General features: G+C 43.9%; 1 protein-coding gene across 1 annotated transcript in view; it reads right to left on the reverse strand.

Annotated features, from left to right (window-relative positions):
- Positions 1-15,663, reverse strand: part of angpt1 (angiopoietin 1) — a 71,163-nt gene extending 55,500 nt beyond the window's left edge. Inside the window, exon 1 of the mRNA XM_083789145.1 lies at positions 14,553-15,663. Coding sequence (XP_083645271.1) covers positions 14,553-15,083 — 531 coding nt within the window. The 5' untranslated portion in view covers positions 15,084-15,663. The remainder of the gene's footprint in view (positions 1-14,552) is intronic.
- Between the last annotated feature and the right edge of the window lie 8,026 nt (positions 15,664-23,689).

The raw sequence follows: 23,689 nt of genomic DNA on the forward strand, positions 1-23,689 counted from the left end.
GTTGGACGCGGGGAGGAGAGGGGGGTGGTTAACCTGACTGCTGCGTTGGACGCGGGGAGGAGAGGGGGGTGGTTAACCTGACTGCTGCGTTGGACGCGGGGAGGAGAGGGGGGTGGTTAACCTGACTGCTGCGTTGGACGCGGGGAGGAGAGGGGGGTGGTTAACCTGACTGCTGCGTTGGACGCGGGGAGGAGAGGGGGGTGGTTAACCTGACTGCTGCGTTGGACGCGGGGAGGAGAGGGGGGTGGTTAACCTGACTGCTGCGTTGGACGCGGGGAGGAGAGGGGGGGTGGTTAACCTGACTGCTGCGTTGGACGCGGGGAGGAGAGGGGGGTGGTTAACCTGACTGCTGCGTTGGACGCGGGGAGGAGAGGGGGGTGGTTAACCTGACTGCTGCGTTGGACGCGGGGAGGAGAGGGGGGTGGTTAACCTGACTGCTGCGTTGGACGCGGGGAGGAGAGGGGGGTGGTTAACCTGACTGCTGCCTTGGACGCGGGGAGGAGAGGGGGGTGGTTAAGCGGACTTCTGCCTTGGACGTGGGGTTGACCTGACTCCTGGTTGATGCCGGATGATGATGCTTTCCCTCACGGTACCTTTTAATTTTTTGAGGCCGCTAGCCCCTCCTATACAGACTTTGTCCCCACACGTCTCGATATTTGCCATTGACAGTGAAAGGAGAAATTAGGTCAAATGTCTTCCTAAATTCGTACGACGACAAGAGCGCCTCTCACTTCACACGGGTGTGATTTTTTACAAATAACCCGACTCAACGTCCACATTGTAAAGAGGGGCAGCGACTGACGCGCCTAGTAATTCATTTTCAATGACAGGCGTGCGTTTATTTTGGACGCGTGGAGAAGTTGAGGGGCGACAACGCATGCCTATTTTCATGTTCAAGATCTTCATCAGGACGAAAAGTTACAGTTGTGACTTGAACAATCGATTTTTGACAAGTGTCATGTTTCTGAAACCATTTTGCCTGTTTCCGTTTCTGAAAGCCACCATTAGTCACTCCCTCTGTCTAAAAATTATATTTCTCTGTGTAAATATTGTAAACCTCAACACAGCATAACATCAGAAATGATCCCAGAACATCCACGTTGCGTTCAATTACCACGGATGGCGCATACATTCTGAGAAAACAGCCCACAAACAGAAACTGCACTTCTGTGTTTCCTTCTTCCGATTGGCTACGGCCGATCACGTGACACGCACGTTGACGCAGCGCAAGGCATGCTGGGTTACAGGTGCGTGATGGGAATGATTTTCCTTTTATTATTTTTTTAACTTTTTATTGTGTGAATGATGTGAGCGCGCCGAAGGCGCACAAACCTCTACTACACTATCGACTTTAATGAGATAGTAGTGAGATAAAGTAAACCCAGGTTTACTAATCCAATAGCCTTGCTGTAAGAACGAGGCCTGCAAAGCTAAATAAAACACATCAATCCTCTTGTAACATACTGAACTAAAAGAAACAGATCTGCGATAATCTGTGGATCTTGAGTGGATAATTACAACATGCTCCCAGTTCTAGGCTCCAAGAAATCTGGAGAGTACAACCCCAGACAGATTGGACTCAAACTAAGAGCGGTCCAAGCAATCAAGCCATTCCTTAAACTGAGGAAAAGAGGGTGAGAGAGAGGAAGGGAGAGAGCACGATGGTTGAGAGACATCAGGAGTTAGAGGAAGGGATTATATATATATATATATATAGAGAGAGAGAGAGAGAGAGAGAGAGAGAGAGAGAGAGATGTATGTGAGAGTGTAAACAGGGAGGAGGACATCCCTGGCCTTTCATCTGTCTGGGTCTCTGTTTATTTTTGCTTTTCTCGGACTGAAGTGCAGAAGAAGTGTGTGTGTACCGGTGTGTACACACACAGTGACAAGCAGGGGGAGATATGGAATGATCTAAACCAGCTACACCTAAAGATGACCAATAGGACCATTATCTCCTCCAAACCAAAGGAAATATGGAGACATGTCTGTAGAGCTGGGACTCATAAAAACATAATAAATGATTAATATCAATACTATATATAGCGCCAATCTTTGGGAATGTGACTATCAAACCCAGAGCTGTGTGATCATTTTCATGTCATTGGGGAGAATCTGCGATTAAGCCGAAACATACTGTAGTGATCACAAATGTAATAAAAGCTGTTGATGTTTCCACTATCAAGTTCTGATGAAGACTTGATAGTCAAAATGTCAAATAATATAATAAATCTGTTTTATGGGGGATTTCATGACATTTTTCAGATTGATGTTAGATATTTTGGGCCTCTGCACCTTAAACAATATTTTTTTGTGTGTGTGTGTGTGTGTGTGTGCGTGTGCGTGTGCGCGTGCATGTGTGTGTGTGTGTGTGTGTGTGTGGGTGCGTGCGTCTTTTTAGGACTGTATTAGAAACTGACACTCAACGGCAGCTGTAAAAGAAGTAATACAAATGTATGAATTTATAGTACTGCGATATGCTCATGGATTAAAATATCTCTACAGAGACTGGGGGTTTGAATCCTCCACGGTGCCTCTGTTCTTGGCCAGGCTCTCCAGGCGGTGTTCGCGGCCGGGTGGGTAACCGGATGGAGAGGGAAAGTCTTCTCACACATGGCGGGAGGGGGGGGATAACGACAAAAATCTGTAACCAAGTGTGTATATTATTTTATAACCTATTTTAAACCGCAACCCGAAGCAGAGAAACTCTACAGCATGGCAGCGTTCACAGCCCACTAGCGTGTCTTACAGCAGCCCCATTTACATCCCCTATACAAAAGCACAGTATTCGTGCCTTGCGCTTCACCGTATATGTTTTACGGGTACTGAAATGCCAAGAAGAATTGAACACAGAGCTGGCCAGTAAAGACATAACACCATGCATCACCAAGGCCCTCAGAACGTATACATCATCGCTCATGGTGAAGACTCACTATGGAAGTGCTGTTTGACAGTAATGGAAAAAACGTGAGAACTTGTGCTGATGTGTCTAAAGTTCATTTCGGGACCGGGCTGGGTCTGCAGAAACAGATCTGCTCTGATCCACTGCAGCCCATCAGTTAACCTGAGGGTCCTCCCATCCAAACACAGATGAACACAGACCCTCGTAATGGACTCATGTACGCCATGCGCACACACGCACACACGCAATCGCGTGCGCATGTGTGTCTGCACACAAATGCAAGCTCACACACCCGCACACATGTGGGCGTAGCATGCACACAAACACACACACACAACATTGTGCACATAATGCACAACGAGACAGACATGACACAGACACGCACATGACACGCACACACACACGCACACGCACACACGCACACACACACACACACACACACAGACCTCTGAAGGATTAACCCCCTTGCATCTCTGTGGAACACACAAACAGTGGGAGCCAGTTGTGACTCCACACAATCAGAGAGCCCACCCACCCATCCATCCACCCATCCACCCATCCATCCACCCACCCAGCAGATACTGGTGGAGGAGTGCAGGGCCTTGTAAGGCGGGCTCCACTTGTTATTTCAAAGTGATATTGGAGAGCGGGACCATAAAGACCTGCTGTTATTAGATGTCATCTACCTTGAATCTGCTGTTTGGCCCCACGAGGGTGTCTGCTATGTGTCTCCCGTGGCTTCTGCTATTATAAATCTCTGTTCGCATTACATTTCCTCAGACGCTCCTCTCCTCCTCCGTGTCTTTCTTGCGTTGCTTCATTTTGTGAACATTTTGACTGGCCTTTGTCCAGACCGTGTAGAATTCCCGGCAAAATGCAATCCTGTGACCATTTAGAGATGCGGTCTGGCTCGGCGGAGAACAATACAGGAAGAATCATACGTTTTAGGCATCCAGAACTGCCCCCCGAAAGGGCAAGTGTAACGTTATAGCCTGTGATACACCCTTTCCTGTGGGAGCAGATAATGGCTGTATTATCCAGTGTGCTCCAATAAATTACAAGTAGCATTTATACAAAAAAAGGTCTCTATCACATCTAAAACAATAGGGGAGCGCTCACTAAATAACTACAGTGTGGACAAAATGCACAGGTACGCCCTGACACCCATACAGCTACATTTTTACACTTTAAACGTTAAATGAACACCAGAATGTGCTGCGCAACAGTAAACATAATGGCCGGTGTGTGTGTCTTAGCTGGCATGACAAAGAGCAAAGCTGTTCTGTTTCGGCTGTTATAGGCAGTTTGTCTGTGTGGAGGACGAGGTGCCATGTGAGCCCTGAGGGACACCACAGTGTAACGGGGCTTTGGATGAGATGGACTCACTAATGGAGACTGAGAAATATCTGTCGGTTAAATAGGATGAAAACCAGTTTAGGGCTGTGCCTGAGATACCCACATATTTCTCGAGGTGGTTGAGAAGTGTTACATGATCGATGGTGTCAAATGCTGCTGTTAAATCAAGGAGTACTAGGACGGAGCAGTTCCCAGAGTCTGTGGCTAGGAGGAGATCATTGACGACCTTCAAGAGAGTTGTCTCCGTGCTATGGAGGGCACAGAAACCAGATTGGAACTTTTCAAAGAGGCTGTTCTCGCTTAAATAGTCTATGAGCTTGGTGAAGACAACTTTTTCCAGAACCTTAGACAGAAATGGTAATTTTGATATTGGTCTGAAATTGCTCAGTACAGAGGGGTTTGTTTTTTTAAGGAGGGGTGAGACTAGTGCAGCTTTGAAAGAGGGGGGAACAGATCCAGAGGACAAGGAGCTGTTAATGATGGATAGGATATGGGGACCAACGGTGGGAAAGATTTCCTTAAGAAGTGAAGTAGGGACAATATCTAGGGGGCAGGAGGAGGATTTCATATGGACCGATGGTTTTGTGGAGGTTTGCAAGGGATATCTGGCCGAGAGAGCAGAGGGCAACGGGGGTGACAGGGCGGGGTGAAATAAAGAACTAACGTGCGTGCGCGCGTGCACGTGTGACTGTAACTGAGGGTAAGACTATAGTGGCTCTGTCCTCTGTGTGCTAAGATACTTAAATATGGATTGACCTTTGACTTGCATTTGAAGCAGCGGGGTAGTATTTTGTGGGAGGGTAAACGATGGCAGGGGGTTCAGCTGCAGTGGGGTAGTATTTGATGGGAGGGTAAACGATGGCAGGCGGTTCAGCTGCTATAGACAATTATCCCCATCTTTGCCTGTGATCTACAGTCAGCGGTGCCAGCTCCAGCCTTGGTATTGTTTGGAATGTGAGAAGGCTGGCCTGAGTCCCAGACTAGACAAACTCCACTCTGGACAGGGTTAAGACATGCAGCCTCCAGAGCAGCGTGTGTGTGTGTGTGTGTGTGTGTGTGTGTGTGTGTGTGTGTGTGTGTGAGCATTAAAGTTTGCGACTTTGCGTGCATACAGTACATGTACAGCATACAGTATAGGCCTACAGTATGTGTATCAGACTTTATATCTTATATGAAAGAATGTGTGTGTGTGTGTGTGTGTGTGTGTGTGTGTGTGTGTGTGTATGTGTGTGTGTGTGTGCATGCATGTGTAGGTTGAACAAGCACCACTAGATCAGAGTTAAATCACCAAACCAGGACCACAACCACGTCCCGCCCTGGAGCATGAACCACCCACAGGACAGAAAGGGCCCTATCTCTCTCCATCCTGTGCCTCTAAAGAAAAACCCCATAAAACGTGTGGCTTTGACACTCCAGGTTAATCCATCACGAGAGATGAACGGCATGCAGAAAAAAACAGCTCTCTCCCCTCAACTCTAACCCGCACCGACAGAAGAAATGCTAAATAAATAACTGAGGTCATTCCTGGACGAGACATCAAGGCTTATAGCACAACTGGCTCGCATCCCAACGGCGGCGCAGAGAACAAAACAAGAGAAACAGAACTGACTATTAGTCATTTAAAATCCAGCCCGCGCTGTAACACGGGTCAAACTGTTTTATCTGTCACCCAATATCTCTCTAGCTCTTTCCATATCTTCCTTTTTTTCACCTTTAGTCACTTCCTCTCTCATCTGTTTTCTCGCTATATGCGGGCTGATTTCACGGCTCATTATTTATCATCTTACAGTTCGCCGATTCAAAGTGAATCTCTCATCCCTGCTGATTGTGATGGGGGGGGGGGGGGGTTGTTTTGCTTTTCATCCCTAGGAAGAGGAAGATGAAGAAATAACTCATTTTGTAACCTCAATAGCGAGCTCTCCAGCCCTGACTGGACAAAGGCACCGCTTACAATGCATCTGTCAGAGTTTGGTGGGTGGGAATACTGGCATACAACACGTACTGTTGCCAGTATTCGGGGCTTCCTATTAATAGGATTCAGATGGCATTTGTGGGTATTTGGAGAGGATTCAGATGGCATTTGTGGGTATTTGGAGAGGATTCAGATGGCATTTGTGGGTGGACAAAAACAACAATCTTTTGCATTCAGTAAATGTGAGCCTATTTGTCCTTGGACGATGCAAAAACGCTAATCCACGCCTTTGTTTTTTCTCGGCTTGACTACTGCAATGCACTCTTTTCAGGACTGCCTAAGAAAACAACGGACAGATTACAACTTGTCCAAAATGCAGCAGCTAGAGTTTTAACTAGAACTAAGATGAGAGAACATATTACTCCAGTTTTGGCATCACTGCACTGGCTTCCGGTTGTTTTTAGGATTGATTTTAAATTTATTTTACTTGTCTATAAAGCTCTCAATGGTCTCGCGCCCTCCTACCTACATGACTGCCTGCATAAATATGTCCCAAACCGGCCCCTAAGGTCTTCCACTGCTGGCCTGCTCGCTTTGCCTAGAGAGGTGGCAACTAGAAAATACGGGGAAGCAGCTTTTTGCTTCTACGGGCCGTCGGCATGGAACAAGCTCCCACTGTACATTCGTCAGGCAGCCTCTGTAGACATTTTTAAAGCTCAGCTCAAGACCCACCTCTACATTGCTTTTAAGTGATTTTTTATTTTTTTTGTTATTCATGTCCTCACTGTATTGTATTACTGCTTGTTTTTTATTGTCGTTTTTTAATGTCGTTGCCCTGCTTTATCTGTTCTTATCTTTGTACCACTGCCTTCTCCTGATTTGACACTGCGCTATTGTCCTATTGTTTTAAACTGCATGCCTGTTTTAATGCTGTTTTGTTTTGCTTTTGTTTTTATAATTTTTTCTGCTCTGTAAAGCACTTTGAGCTACATTTATGTATGAAAGGTGCTATATAAATAAAGTTTATTATTATTATTACATGTTACGCCTTTCATGTCTCAGATGTTGTCAGGATAGGACCTGTGACATGCTGATCCAGGGACAGTGCCTGACCACTAGCCCACACTGCTGCCATCAACTGAACAAGAAAATCAGAAATAACAAAGATGACATAAAAAGCTTAACATAGTGTTTCCCTCTTTCTCCCCCACTCCACACCAAAAACAGAAAAATAATGCATGTATGTTTTCTCTGTGATAGCTGTTCCTGGAAGGAAAACAGCTGTAAACGTTTTAGCGGCACGTTTTATATACAAGGCAAACTCTGTAGCCATCGAGGTGGAATCCTTTTCTGGAGAGTGGTGACACATTTTAATTTATCCTTCAACAAATATCATGCTTTGGTCTCCGTGACCTTGATTAAACCCTGATGCTATACAGAACTCTGAAGTTTGGAGCAATATGAGTAACAGCAGATACGAAACACTAATGTTTATCGACTGTTCCGCTTATCGACAACGATTATAAAACCAAAATACAAGGAAGATAAGGCCGGCTTCTATGGCCGAAAATAATTTCAAACTCGGCCATGATTAGTTGCAGTAGACTGCGATAACACCATTACTGGCTCGCTAACTGTGCAACCTCTTTGACTGTATTGTCTAGTATTTCACAATGCCTGAGCACTTGCAGTACTATCTCATATTTGGGTCATAATCACTCACCCATAGTACAGAGAGGCAGTGCCAGAGATATAGCCCCGAACCCCTTTTGGCAACACTACAAGCTTACAGTGCAGTTGAGCACACACACACACACACACACACACACACACACACACACACACACACACACACACACACACACACACACACACACACACACACACACACACACACACACACACACACACACACACACACACACACACACACACACACACACACACACACACACACACACACACACACACACACACACACACACACACACACACACACACACACAGTCCTAATGACTTCCACTTGCCTGCCCAGAACAATATTATTTATGCTCATTCCATTTAAGGGCAATGGTTTTAGCTTATACTGTACACAAGGACATATTTGAATGCCACTGTGGCCTAAAATACCCAAACATCAATTCCGACAGTGTATAATACGGTAAAGAAGTGGGCTTCACCTGAGTGACATACTGCAGAACACCATCATTTATAACGGCCACGGTAACCGGATGAAGAAAAATTTGAACCATTCCAGAGGTGAATATACTCAGGGGCACAACAAAACACCAATCTATCACAGGACATTCTCAATTTATTCCACAGATACAATTGTGTGTCCCAAGATGCAAGCAAGTGAAATTGTTTTCGGGTCAGATGTTATATAAGACTTGCACACCTAGCCAAATACACTTTATTTTTTGTATAATAATAATAATTAAAGCTAAATAGATCACGTTCAAAATGCAGTACACAGCAGTACACTCAGTAATGGGACTTGCGAGAACAAAATTGTCCAGAAATGTACTTTGTCATTCATTGAATCTCATCACACAGTACCTTGTATTGCTAAGTGCACCTTTCTGCCAAATATCAAGGCTTCCAGAGTGTAGTGAGCTAACGACTGCACTGAAATATGACTTCTGGCAGAGAAAAAAAAGTTCATAACAAAGTGAACTGCCATATCGACTGTGACAAAAACACTAAATGCCCCCTTTCCTGAAAATCAAGAACATTGACAAACAACGGGCTCTTTTTCACGTCCATGTGGAAATGCTATGGCATTGCTCAAGCTGTAATGCATTTCCTTATTCCCTTGACAGAAAACTCTGTTTCCCTTTCGCCTTTTCGAAGCTAGGTGCAAATGTGAGGCACACACAAAAGAGGATTTTCTGCAAACTGTTACTATAAGCAACCTTTGGCTATATATATATCCATGGTTTCACTTGTACAAATTATGGGGGTCAGGATTTTTTTTGTTATTCAGCTGAGCGTCCCCTAGCTTCTCTGCATCATCATGATTGTTGGTTTTAGGCTTGTGTTATCAGTTAAAATAAACTCTGATAGAGGAAGTCTCGCCTGAAATAGCTTGGTCTCTCCTTGGCTCCTATAAGCATGCTGTGTGGCCCTCTAATATCACTCAGCACAGACTGTAGTAATTATGCTCCGTCGCATTTGATATTTGATGATTTTATTGAGACGATTATTAAAGGCGGTCTCTCGCTACAATTGGAAGCATAGCGTCGGAATCATCGATACCTGGATTTGGCAAATATTCAATGTAACATCAAGTGGTTCCTCCCTGGCTGTGTAAAACATCCCATAAGGCCGTGCAGTGAGGCTGACAACTCTTACATCCGGTTATTTTAATTAAATTTATTTCATTTGAACTTACTTAGCCTCATGCTTCCTCTAAAAAAACTAATAAAAACAAAAGTTCTGAAAATGTTGTCCATAAATTCATTCATGAATCTGTTGACGCAAGAGACTCGATTGGTGCCAGGTGCGTGAGAGGCCTGATGATTACACCAGAGCCACAATCTGTGTCAGATTTTACGTGTCATGATGCGACTTTTCTGAGCCGTCCCAATTCATGTCACCTTTTGGACAAAACATTTACCTAACAAGGAATGTTCTAAATTGGTACAACTTTCCTTGCAAATGAGACACGGCCTCATTCACAATTTATCACCGTTGTGTAATTAAGCACACACATGGCTCACTGACAGTGAGCAAGGACATGGGGGATGGAAGGACGGAGAGTGGAGTTCATTGGGTAAACCCCTGTGTGTTTGTTTTGATCAGTACGGTCATGTTAAGTTAGAGGCAGAACAATGAGAATTTCACAGGGATAAGACAGCGCCGATAACTTCTTTCACTTTTCTCCTCCTGCTCAACAGCCGTTTGGCACGAGCCTTCGTTCTCAAGAAACACTGTTCTCAGCCACTCTCTACTGTCTCCACCACAAGGGAAATATGAAGATCTATTACTTTTACTCTTGTGTGCAGAAACACTATTTGGCTTGGAGACTTGGACTTGTCTGCCAAAGTCCGCATTGTCCTTGAAATATTGAAGACGTACGGTACTGTAGAGGGGTGTATGTAGCAGCATACAGTAGATGTAGAGTACATATATGCTTCAGAGTCACAAGCCATGTGTTCAATCATACACGCAAATCATTTCAGTAACCATTTCTTTAATTATCCCACAGAACATCTTGCCAACAAACTTCTCACGGCACTTTGAAAAGGGCCTGCTTGCTTCCCCCCCGCAACTAAATTCTCCCTGAGATCAGAGGCGATCTTCTTCGTCCAAGGCTCCACTGCATTGCAGGCCGGGCTGTGGAAGTAATCCTTGGACAAACAGAAGCCACCTTTGACTGAACAGGAATGTTATCAGGGACCATATACTCTTCCCTGGACCGAGGAAGGAAAGATTGCAGACTGCTTTACCAACAGCTGTTTGCTGGGACTTTCTCTCCCTAACTCTTCCCCCTCTCTCTACCCCCCACAGTGGTCTGAGCGGCCAGGCATGGGGGTGGGAGGTATCTGGTATGGTATCCTTTTGTGCGTTTCTTTCATCAGGGCTGGCTGGAGCAACATTAAGGCCAGCTTTCCCCCTTAGACAAGCAGTCAAGGCTTACGACGTGATTAAGACAGATAGACCGGCCAAGACACTTAATCTTCTGTCCAATGAAAAATGTTAACTGCATCCTGATGTTCTCTCCACACTCAGTAATTAGGCTGAATTATCACTGTGTGTTTAAGACTGCACTCTGAAATGCCTTTACCTTATTCCCTTCTGGTGCTGATGCGTTATCCACTTGTTATAAAGGCTATAGTGTCTTTAACGAATGATTGAACCCTACAAACCCTCCCGCGCACTCAGATCAGCCAACGCAGGGAAACTGGAAGTACCCTCACTAAAAACGCCGGGACAACGCTCCACACGTCCCAAACTCTTCTCCCTTCTGGCTCCAAAACTGTGGAATGCACTTCCCATTGCAGTCAGAACTGCAGCATCACTCCCAATCTTCCGCCGTAGCCTGAAAACCCACCTTTTCAGACTCCATCATGGCCCATAGCACTTACCCTAACCCCTTAGATAGCATTTCTGTTGGCTTAGATAGCATTTGACACAGACTTATAGCATGTTATGTAGACAGCACTATAATTGTATTGTATATAGTCATAGCACGCCATAGTACATATGTATAGCATAGTAGTAAATATGTATAGTTTATATGTATAGTGTATGTATAGTTTCATTATATAGATATTCCACTGTTACTTTCTTAGCTTACGCATGTTTCATGATAAATGCTTTTATGTGATGTATTACCATGCTTTTGTTCTTGCTTAAATGTAAGTCGCTCTGGATTAAGAGCGTCTGCTAAATGCCTAAATTGTAAATTGTAAATTGTTTAACAGTTATCTAATTTTGCTGGAAGGCACCAAAGATGCACCGACGAGGAAAACTCAAAATTGTTCAGTAATCGTTGTGAAACTTAAGGCTTGGATCACAATGTGATTCAGTTTTATCAAGCAAATGAAAAAGGCCTGTGGTCCCGTGAAGGATGCCAAAGTGTCAGCGAAGAGGCATGGTGATATTAATGGCGATGGCAGGCTCTTTCGCATGCTCCCATTTCTACGTCGGAGGGGAGGTTATTCTAGCCGTCTCATTAGTCAAAAGCGTCAGTCCACCGTCGCTGCCGTTCTGTTTTCATAGTATCACTTGGACTATCACAGATGGATGAGGTTCACTGAGTAAAGATAAAAAACGCTGTTATTTCACCCTTGGCCTTGGTTGACACATGGACCACTATTGGGAGCTGTACAGACCCAGGACTTTCCAAACTGTCCAATCAAACCAAATTCCTCTGAACTGTGTGCTGTGCAATATTGCCATCACTTAAAATATCACTGTAGAAAAGTTCTTAGTAAATACATCAATAATTGAGCCAGTGTATTGTAGGTATGAACAATTTCCACAGTGCCATATATTGAAGTCTACTAATTTACTTTATACTGTGCTATGCATACAGTATAGGTGATTCCTCACGAGTGCAAAACTTACTGTATGTCACCTCTCAAACTTTGACCATTTAAAAATCCTTCACCAGGAATGTTTTAGATAAACTCAATGATGTCCATTGATAAGATGATAGAACACAGATACTGTCCCGGAAATTCCTCCGCTGCAATATTTCATTTTGCATTCATACAAAATTCCGTTTAACTATGTGAGACTCTGAACTTTAGTTAAGAGACGTAACAGACGTTAACGTCCCTTACGTATTACTCTGCCTGGCTATAATTATAAACTCAATCAACCGTTGGTGGAAATATACTGTGACCAATGGCTGGCTAATTGATGAGGAATGTCAATTTCCTCCAAACATGAGGAGTGAAAAGTTTACACTTGCCCCGCAGATGAAAAACGCTCACAAGGCGTAGTAGCAGTATAGCCCCAAACAGTTTTGAGAAGGGCACTAATGAGCAGCAGAACTCAGCCTGCTAACGGTTATTGACTATGTTCAGGTCAATTAATCCCACAATTCCACAGTAATCCATCAAATCCATCAGACATCATGCAGGCATTTATTTGTGTCGTCTGAAGGCAACCTTTTCTTTCCCCCCCAGAGAAAAATAAACCATTATGTTTAAGCAATTAATCATAGATTGGAGACCCCTAATCTCATTTGAGAGAGACAATATTGTGGAACGCACGGACCAGGAGAAGCTGGTTCTGGGGTATGGTGAAGTTTGAGGTTTGTTTATTTGATTCATGTATTCATTTCAGAGAGATAGTCTCCGCTCATTTCGGAGACGCAGAGTCTCAAAGCTTAGAAAAGCAATTCTGCTGCCAAGCTGTATCTGTGATGACCTCACAATTTCTTAAGTCATTAACGTCACGTCACAGTAGAGCCACGATTTAGTATAGTCAACACCTTGGTGGCTCCACAAACACAACTAATAACAGAAATAAACTGCCCTATAATGGAGCAGTTATTTGAAACAAATTGCTTTTAAAACATAAAAAGGACATAGGACTCTACGTATATTATGTAGAGCTGGTTTTGGATATATACAATGTGTAAACAAGTCACGTCATTCTCCGTCTGTGGTTTGATCCACTCTATATTCTCCAGCTATATTCACAAGTCTTTTGACATGAGTAAATGAAGGGAGCATTTTCTCTCTCTTTCTTTTTCCCCTCCTCTCCCTGTGTGTCTCTGGGGGCTCTCTCTGACTTCCTGCCATTAAAGAGACAGCCCGCTGGAGAAAAGGGGGTGACTGACATATAACTACCACTGCTCTGACCGACGCTCTGTGGAACTCCACTGGACATCTGTGGAATTTAACTTTGGATTTGAACCGACACTGAACCGAATGGCTACACAGAGAACTGGAAAAAAAAGAAAGAAAGTATATTTATATTATGTCCAATGCAAGAAATTGAGCCAGAAGTCAAGAGAGACCATGTCCAATGTCCCTATACTGTAGATAGACTAGCAACTCAGAATGCTGAGGAGCTAGCTGCACACAGAGCTCAGTATAGTCTGTATATACAGTTACATAACAACACAGCATTGATAACATAAATTGTATATGGTTGTCTTGGTAATTCAGGCCACTGGATTATCAAAAGTGGATTTCTTGGCTATGTTCCGTTGATGTGTCCTCATCAATGTGACTCACTGCATCTTATCCATGGAATATCATAGCCCTTTAAAGCCTGATCACATCTTAGGCCTTTAAAAAAGGCTTTGTGGAAGAGCTATGTAGAAACACATCGATCACCGATCGGACACAGCAAACCCTGTCCGGTAATTGGGTGTGAGAATGTCATCCAGATAAAGCCAAGATCTATCTAGTGAAACCACAAACAAACGGCAACACTCAACAAGACCACACACCCTCAGAAAAGCAGATGCTGCATCTCAATAAACGCACTTCAACCGTAGCACATCAAGGAACTGACCCTCTCACGTGCACACAAAAATGTGTCTGCGTAAAACTTAAACTATACTATATGTTGTTATGAAGCATAATATTATTAATACATTTATTTCAATAGCGAAATCATGATGAACCAAAACACAACATATTTTCGTTAAGAGATAATTGTTATTCATTCATTCAAGTCTGGAGAAATGGATACAATACAACTGAACATCTGAACAATACTGAAAGTTAATACCAAAGTTTACAAACTCTTGCCTGCATTCCCTTATATAATAAAAATTACTAACCACCAAGACCGATTTTTACAGGAATAAGACCACCGACACGCTTGCGCTATATTTTGCGTCGGGACACACACCTGCACGCAGAAGAATGAATCGGGCATGAGGTGGCCATTGGGGGACCGACCCCAGCTTACCTTTTGCAGCCATTGGGTGTAGTTCTCCATGATGTGCTCCAGCTGCTGGATGCGCTGGCTGGGGAAGTCTGTCTGTTCCAGTGGCGGGGCGTCCCTCTGGAGAGCGTTGGCGTTATACTGGGTAGTGCCACCGCCGCCGGCTTTCGCCTCCCGACAGTTCCCTCCTCCGTTCCCCTCTCCCTCAGGTAGGATAAATGTGTATGTACACTGGCCGTGCTGGATCTTATGGTACTGTCTTTTACTATTATTGCTCCCAGCATTACTACTACTACTACTACCACTACTACCACTACCACTACTACTACTACCACTACTACCACCACTACTACCACTACTACCACCACTACTACCACCACTACCACTGCTGCTACTGCTGCTGCTGGCGCCTCCCGTACTGCCACCTGTGCCACTCTGTCCCGTGCTGCCGGCGTTCTCCGTGGCTCTCCTCTGCTCTCCGACTCCACAGCTCACTATCACCAGAAGGGCTGCCAGCGAGAGCAAGTGGCAGGCCAGCTTGTGCCACAACATCATACCAGACCTGCGGCTGAGAGATGAGCCGAGAGATGTGGAAGTTCTCGTCAGTGTCTTCTGACTGCCGTCTAGTAGTTTTTTTTGCTGGTGGTTACTGGTTGGGGATGAGAAATCGGTGAGGAACACCGTCCATGCTTATGCAGGACCTCCAGAGGGGAAAAGGTCTGCCGAGCATAGTCACTGGTTTCTCTTTAATTCCCCAGATCTGTCACACACACACAAACAAAGGCAGGCATATGTGGTTCTGAGTAGTCTGTCCACTCCAGAAGTCCTTCAGAAGTCCATCCTGGCAGTGAAAGTTGCGCGCACACACACACACACCCACCCCCCCACACACACACACACACACACACACTCACACACACACACACACACACACACACGTGGTATGACAGCTCGCTCAGTCCTAACAGAAGGTCTCGGTCATCTCCGCAGTAGACATCATATCACATCCAGACACAGACTGTGTTTGTATTCGCCTTGTCAGTCTATTTGATTAAATATCAGCGCCTGGTGTGTGGGTTGTGTCGTCAGACCTCCCCTGGTCTCTCTCTCTCTCTCTGCCTTGACTTTCTCCTCTCTGCTCTGTGACTGAGCGCGTGGAGAGAGTGAGAGACGCGCTGTGAGTGAGGAACAGCTCCAAGCTTCCAGCACACTCTTGAGCCTGCCCCTCACTATGCCTATGTGGAGGAATGTGCATGTGTGACTGTGTGTGTGTGTGTGTGTGTGACTGTGTGTGTGTGTGTGTGTGTGTGTGACTGTGTGTGTGTGTGTGTGTGTGTGTGTGTGTGTGTGTGTGTGTGTGTGTGTGTGTGTGAGAGAGCATGTGCGTGCGTGAGTGCGTACGATGTGTGTCTAAGGACGAGCTTGTGTGTGTTTCTGCATGTTCATATGTGTGCGTGTGCCGCTGTGCATTTGTGTGTGTGTGTGTGTGTGTGTGTGTGTGTGTGTGAGCCAGGCAGAGAGGGTCCCCGGCACACAGAGGATGTGCTCAGACTGTGAGGATCGGTTTACAGACGCTCTGACCCAGGCTTATGTGGTAGTTCTGCCCTTTTGTGCATGTCTGTTCATATGTGTGTGTGTGCGTGTATGTATGCGTGCGTGTGCGTGCATGTGAGTGTGTGCATGCATGTGTGTGTGAGTGAGTGTGCGTGTGTGTGAGAGAGAGAGAGAGAGAGAGAGCGAGAGAGAGAGCATGTGCCTGGAATTAAGTGCTCAATGTCATATACTTTCACTTGCTTCTCTCAGGACACCTGTCCGACTGTAAGTGTGTTTTCGCTCTGCATTCAGTAATGGGGCAGCATGCAGTATTCCTCTCTCTCATGCCCTGCATATGCACCGAGACAGATTCCTCTGTCGATATGGCGCCTGGTGCGCGTGTGGACGCACACGATACAGGGACATGAAGGCATGTGCATGCACCACCCCCTGCTACTGGGCCAGAAAGCTTACGAGGAAAGGTCGCCAATGTCATTTTCTCTACCAAATCCAACCGGCAGATTCATCACACTGGGTGGCAAACTGCTGCCGAAACAATGGTGGAATACATTGGAGCTGAGTGGACAAGCATATAATGATTGAGACCTTTATAAAATACTCGGTTCAGGAAAATAAAAGAAGACATAGAACACATTATTGTCTGCTGTGTTGGTTTTCGATATGTACACTGTTTTTATAGAGGTATCTAAAGAGCACAAAGTATGTTTCTGAAGTGCCAAGTATCACCAGACTGTCCACCGTGTCCGGTATCGTTTCTGTCTCGTGATACCTCAGAGACAGAAACGAATTATTTACTGTGCACATCGAAAAGCAAAATGATTAGAAAACAACCTGTGATATGTCTTCTTTAATTGTCCTGAACTGATTATATGACAAAGGTCTTAATGGTTCATAAATAGTGTTGTTTTTGCTGATGGTTAGTGGTTGGGGATGAGAAATCGGTGAGGACCAACGTAGGCCTACATGCATATTGTTTAAGCATGAAAAATCTAATTAAACTCTGAGAATGTACAACTTCTCTGGATTTACTTTTGAAGAGCACGTAAGAGCTACTAAAGGCAATGTCACTGGAATGAAAACAAAAGAAAATACATCCAATTGTAAGCAGATAGAGGGGGAATGTGGCCAGTGGAGGAAGAGCAGAGAGTGAATACATCAGAGCAGGTCCTCCGGTCAAACATCGATAAGTCCTTAAGCCTCATTCATACTTTGTCACACAACAGTGTTGTCCGTTGACCAAAGCTCACATTCTCACAAACAAACACATCACGTGAGCTTCTATTTTACTACCTGATCTCCATCTGACCTCCACTAGACCTACTACCTGCAATCTTGACCCCATCCCTCAAACCCCCCCCTCAAATCTTCCTTGACCATCGTACACCTGATCTTCTCCCCTTCATCACCTCCTTCATCAACACTTTGGTATAACCTCAGGCTGGTTCCCATCTGCCTTCAAGTCAGCCAGAGTAACGCCGCTCCTCAACAAACCAACTCTTGACGCCTCAAGAGTGTATTAAAAAGGACTAAAGCAAAATCTGAATTTACTATTAAAATTCAAACTAAGACTGAGACAAAATTACTAAAAGACTAAAGTTTTAGATATTTAATCGACTGAGAGTATATTAAGAGTTAGGGTTAGGTTTAGGCATAGTACTGAGGTTATAGGGTATAGGTTTAGACATAGTTGCAAAAACGAGAACTGTCAATCACAGCGACTACTGGCCAATCACAGCGGGGCTTTCCTAGAACTGCGGTGGGATCCACAATAACGCCTCTCTGACGATCCAACTCCACCCTGCCAATCAGCCCTATAGTAGCCGCCATGTTAGGCAGGGTGGGAGAGGGCCGTCGCTCCTCTATTTCTGGCGTGCGACACGGCCGTGCGACGGAGCATGAATTAATTTAAGCTGCATAATGAGGCATTCAATGTGCTTTGAAATGCCTCATTCAGAGTCAGGAGAGACAGGCAGCCAGCCTATTTCTGGCAAAAGGTTTGATCACTCCATATTCCAGCCTACCCAAGTGTGTGCGTGTGTGTGTGTGTGTGTGTGTGTGTGTGTGTGTGTGTGTGTGTGTGTGTGTGTGTGTGTGTGTGTGTGTGTGTCTTTGAGATAGGGTGATGTGTTTGTGACACATGTGTGTATATATTATAGTCAACAGTTATACTATGATGCAGTAACATTGTCTGTATTTAACTCTGAGAGTGCACAGATTGACTCATGTGGGTCTAATTTTAACATGAATGCATACAGTGCACATGCGTATATTATGGGCCTGTGTAATGCGCACACACATCTGTCTGTGTGGGCATGCCTACAGCGTGCGTGCGTGTGTGCATGCGTGCGTTTGTACGTCGTTGGTGTGTGCATTTGATGGACGGTGTGTATTCAGTGATAGCGGCGGGCCCGCCACGTAAGAAAGGGGGGGTTGGAATTAATGCACAGAGGAGACCCTAGATAACAAACCCCCAGAATAACCCAGCCTACCCAAGACACAAAGCATGCGCAAACATTTCTGGGAGAGCTTGTCTCTGGTTGACGCACAAGTTTGTTGGTGTCCTAAAATATGGGCGCCGGTTGCCGTGTCCAAGGGAAACCGAGAGGCGAGATAATCGCATGTGTTGTTGGGGCGGCTGTGAGGGTAAGATCAAAGTTTTAAACACTTTCAATGTGGTGTCCCTATTTTGGGCAAAAAATGTTTTACTGTTAAAAAAATAAATATATATTGCAAACTTTGTAATCTACACCACGCTCACAACACATCAAAAGGCCATCTGTTGTTGTAGATCAGCTATTTTCACTATTTTGTCATATAGGGCTTTAGTGGTTAAGTACATTTAGTGATATTTCTTTGTTAAAATAAGTGTTAAATTGCTCTATTCCAACAGTAATCATTGATATAGATTTTTTCAGTAAGAGAATATTCATGTAGAGGTTGAGATACCACTTGTATCCAAGTTAATGTGGAGAGACCTCCACATACTCCTGTATTGGATGAAATTGCTATCCCGAAAGTTAATATTCTCTTTACTAACGAACTGAGACGGGGCGAACCCTGTCACTGAACAATACTCAATAGCAAGGATTACAGAACCCTGTCACTGAACAATACTCAATAGCAAGGATTACAGAACCCTGTCACTGAACAATACTCAATAGCAAGGATTACAGAACCCTGTCACTGAACAATACTCAATAGCAAGGATTACAGAACCCTGTCACTGAACAATACTCAATAGCAAGGATTACAGAACCCTGTCACTGAACAATACTCAATAGCAAGGATTACAGAACCCTGTCACTGAACAATACTCAATAGCAAGGATTACAGAACCCTGTCTCTGAACAATACTCAATAGCAAGGATTACAGAACCCTGTCACTGAACAATACTCAATAGCAAGGATTACAGAACCCTGTCACTGAACAATACTCAATAGCAAGGATTACAGAACCCTGTCACTGAACAATACTCAATAGCAAGGATTACAGAACCCTGTCACTGAACAATACTCAATAGCAAGGATTACAGAACCCTGTCACTGAACAATACTCAATAGCAAGGATTACAGAACCCTGTCACTGAACAATACTCAATAGCAAGGATTACAGAACCCTGTCACTGAACAAAACTCAATAGCAAGGATTACAGAACCCTGTCTCTGAACAATACTCAATAGAACCCTGTCACTGAACAATACTCAATAGAACCCTGTCACTGAACAATACTCAATATAACCCTGTCACTGAACAATACTCAATAGAACCCTGTCACTGAACAATACTCAATAGAACCCTGTCACTGAACAATACTCAATAGCAAGGATTACAGAATATAGTGCTTTAACTTTTCTTTTTCACATCATATTTAAATATGATGTCATAAAATATACAGTAGGCCTACCCTACAGTATATAGGCTAAATTCTGCAAAGTTATGTAAAAAGCTTTAGGCTGTGCGCTTCGCGTACAATGAAGTTAGCATAGGGATGTATACAGATTACAGATCATGCGCGAGGCTTGGGAGCAGAGTGCGAGCACATGTTTCTTATCAAAATATGTTTGGAAGAACACTATATTTTGCAACGATCAAAAATGACTTCCTTTGTATTTTGGTGTGTTTTGGCCCGCGCCGAACACTCGCTTTGACAACAAGCAGCCCCGCCGGCGGCGCGGTTGTAAATCCACGGGAGGAAACACACACAAGCTGTTCATATTTACGCGTTCTTAATATTGAGCTGTCTAATCTCAGATCCAAATTCTCACCGGAGTGTAAACATTCAATTTATCAGGAAAACGACACACTTGAGGCTATAAGAGGCTATAGTAACTATTTTTATTGTTATTTTTTGTATACTTCTGGTATCCCTTTTTCCATGATTTTACCGCACACAGTAAAACCAATGTAAATTTATCAATTTGAGTTAAACGCTAAAGTTATAACGGGTTAAAAGAGTTATGCAACTTCGAGAATAATGTTATTTTAAATCAAAGTAGAGTATGTTAATTCAATATAACCCAACACACAAGTACGATGGTTGAATGTGCTGCTCTCCTATTGAGACATTTAGATGCTGTGGTAGGTCTGCACCACTACTGGTTGACATGGGGGGGGGGGCGGTACTGCCCGAAACAACTAGGCCTTTTACATGGGCTCAGCTGTAACAATTTCAGCACTTTCATCATGGTGGAGCCGCGTTCGATTTCCCACGTAGGACATGAAAGGCACAGAGTGCAGCTTTAACCTGTAAGTGTGTGTAGTGAGTGCTGTGGCACCATAAAGACCAGTGGTGCCGCAGAATACTTAAAGATGGAGTGCCGTGATTTTCTTCCACCTTACAACATGATCATCAGGTATTTAAAAAAAATATATATATAAGTATTTGTTGATATATGAAATATTTGTTGTGTTTCAGCCTCCAGGAAGAAACCCTAAATTCAAAGGGAAGACATCATTTCACACACCAAGGGGTCTAATTAAGTAAAAAATACAAATCACAGCACATCTTTAAAATATATTTGGAATGTATGAATGTCACTTCAGTTTAACCACGCGTAGATCCTATATACTTAGTAAAATGCTGAATGTTCCCTCCAGAATATGGATGCTTGGGTTCAAGTGGTTAAATTCCTTCCTGTTCTGTTCTTTAACTACATAGAAGTGTCTATTTGTATGTCTCTAAATGTTTTGATGAATTGAACAATGTGGACCCTGTTGTAAACAAGCGCAATGCTTAATTAGGTCGTCCACTCACAGTTAACAGTCTTTGTATTGAGTTTGTGCTTGTAATGTACTGTAATTCTACAAACTGTTAATAAATATTTCAATCAATCAATCAATCAATCAAAATATCAATTTATACATTTATTTTCAACCTGTCCTAATCTAAACAGATATAAGTTTTCCTTGTGACATACTGCATCTCAGTGGGAACGATGCTATAAAGACGCTATAAAGAACAAATGTAATTCAGGCGTACCATGGAGGACAAAAAGGTTATTTACAGGGGTGCCCTGAGCCAAAAAGGTTAGAGAACCACTGGGTACATCCACTAGTACAGCCCCCACGTTGAGTCAGATATGTTAACGCGGGAGTGAGGAGCCCAGTATGGGCCATGTCTCTTGTTGTGAGTGGCCTGGAGGCAGCCGGCATGCATGGGAATCTGTCTCATGTTTCACTTGTGAAATGATTAGATGGACGTTTTGTTTAATTCAACATCAATCCAGACTGCCACTGGTCTTCTGCAGCATGTGATATACAGTTCAATGGATGTGGGAATGGAGGAAGTGAGATCCAGGCCATCTTCAACCGCTTATCCATAGTCGGGTCGCGGGGGCAATAGCTCCAGCAGAGAGCTCCAGACTTCCCTCTCCAGAGCAACATTAGTAAGTGCATTCTGGGGGATCTTGAGGCGATCCAAGGTCATTTTGGAGACATAAGTGAGATGGGCTCTTTGGGCGGTGGCGGTGCTGCGCCTTTTGAAATCTTCCTCTTAACCCTTGGACTACCAGTCCCAATTTTTTTGTTTGGGTAACAAATTGGCATATTTTTAATTCATCGTTTTAACATACAAGAAAGATCTGGTGGATTGAAGAGATGTTTTTTTTTTTTTCATTCATTGCAAATGTATTCTCTCGATTCGCCACCAGATGGCGGGAAAGCACCATTATGCTGATTTTGGCTAAAATAGACGGATCTTCCTAAGTCACTTCCGGTTGAACGATCAACAACATCCTGTAGTATTTTGACCCTAGTCAATAGCTTGGCTGGTCCGGATTGCTAAGCTAATGCTATATTTTTCATAACTAAGTCAAATTAACCTCAAATCAACCCCAAAAGATCGCAAAATATCACATTTTTTACAGCGACGCACATAGAGACGGCGCGCGTGCACGATAGCGCACGATCACGCGGATTTCGGCCGTTTTTTGGTAAATTACATCCAAGTAATTAGTGATATTAGCGAAAAAATATAAATTTTTGCTCTTTTGACCCCGCGATAACTGATATTGATTGTCATTCCGTTTTTTCCGTTAACGGGAGGTTTAGATTTTTCGATTAATTCCGTTTTTTCCGTGAATTGTAGGCCAAGGGTTAAGTACTCTATATTTAGTTGACCGGGGCTCTATCTAGGTTTGCTATTTTATTCCCTCAACACCACATTTCTTTGGTGCCACAATGCGTCACACTGTGAGTGTAGATCTGCTATTGTTTTGCGGAATGTTCTCCGCCTGAATAGGGACTAGGTTCATGTGGTTAAGCATACTGTTCTACAACTCATTTTGCAAGACGGTACTCTGATTAATACACAACAAAGTTATTGCTTTGTAAAATAAAAAATTATAACAATCCCATTGGATCATTCTAAATGGTAAATGGTGCATTTATATAGTGCCTTTATCCAAGGCGTTTACAGAGATTGTGCATTACATTCACCCATTCACACACCGACACACACCATGCAAGGCACCCACCTGCATATCGAGAGCAATTAGGCGTTCAGAGTCTTGCTCAAGGACACCTCGACAATAACTCTGGGGGAGCCCGGGTTTGAACTGGGAACCTTACCCTAAGGCTTTTTTTTATTGATTGAAATATTTATTAACAGTTTGCAGAATTACAGTACATTTCAAGCACAAACTCAATACAAAGACTGTTACCTGTGAGTGGACGACCCAATTAATCATTACACTTGTTTACAAGAGGGTCCACCATGTTCAATTCATCAAAACATTTAGAGACGTACAAATAGACACTTCTATATAGTAAAAGAACAGAACAGGAATTCATCATAAAGGAAGCAAAAAGGGAAAAGAATATTATATATATATAGAATATTATACAGTGAGGGGAAAAAGGGGGGGGGATTCAGATTTTACGGGGGCCAGTTTCGAATTGCAGCCGTCCGTAGGTGCCCTTTGAGAGCGGTTTTGAAGGAGTCAAGGGATTCACATGTCTTAATGACTGTTGGTAGGGCGTTCCACATTTTGGTGGCATAGGAGCGAAAATAATTTAGTCCCTTGTTTGTGCCGAATCTGGGCACTGCCGCCCACTTCTTTAAAAGAAAAAAAGCTAATGAAACAGGAATGCTGTAATAGTGAGAATG

The sequence above is a fragment of the Protomyctophum parallelum genome (genome assembly GCF_964188405.1).
Source record: "Protomyctophum parallelum genome assembly, chromosome: 1".
Taxonomy (NCBI): Eukaryota; Metazoa; Chordata; class Actinopteri; order Myctophiformes; family Myctophidae; genus Protomyctophum; species Protomyctophum parallelum.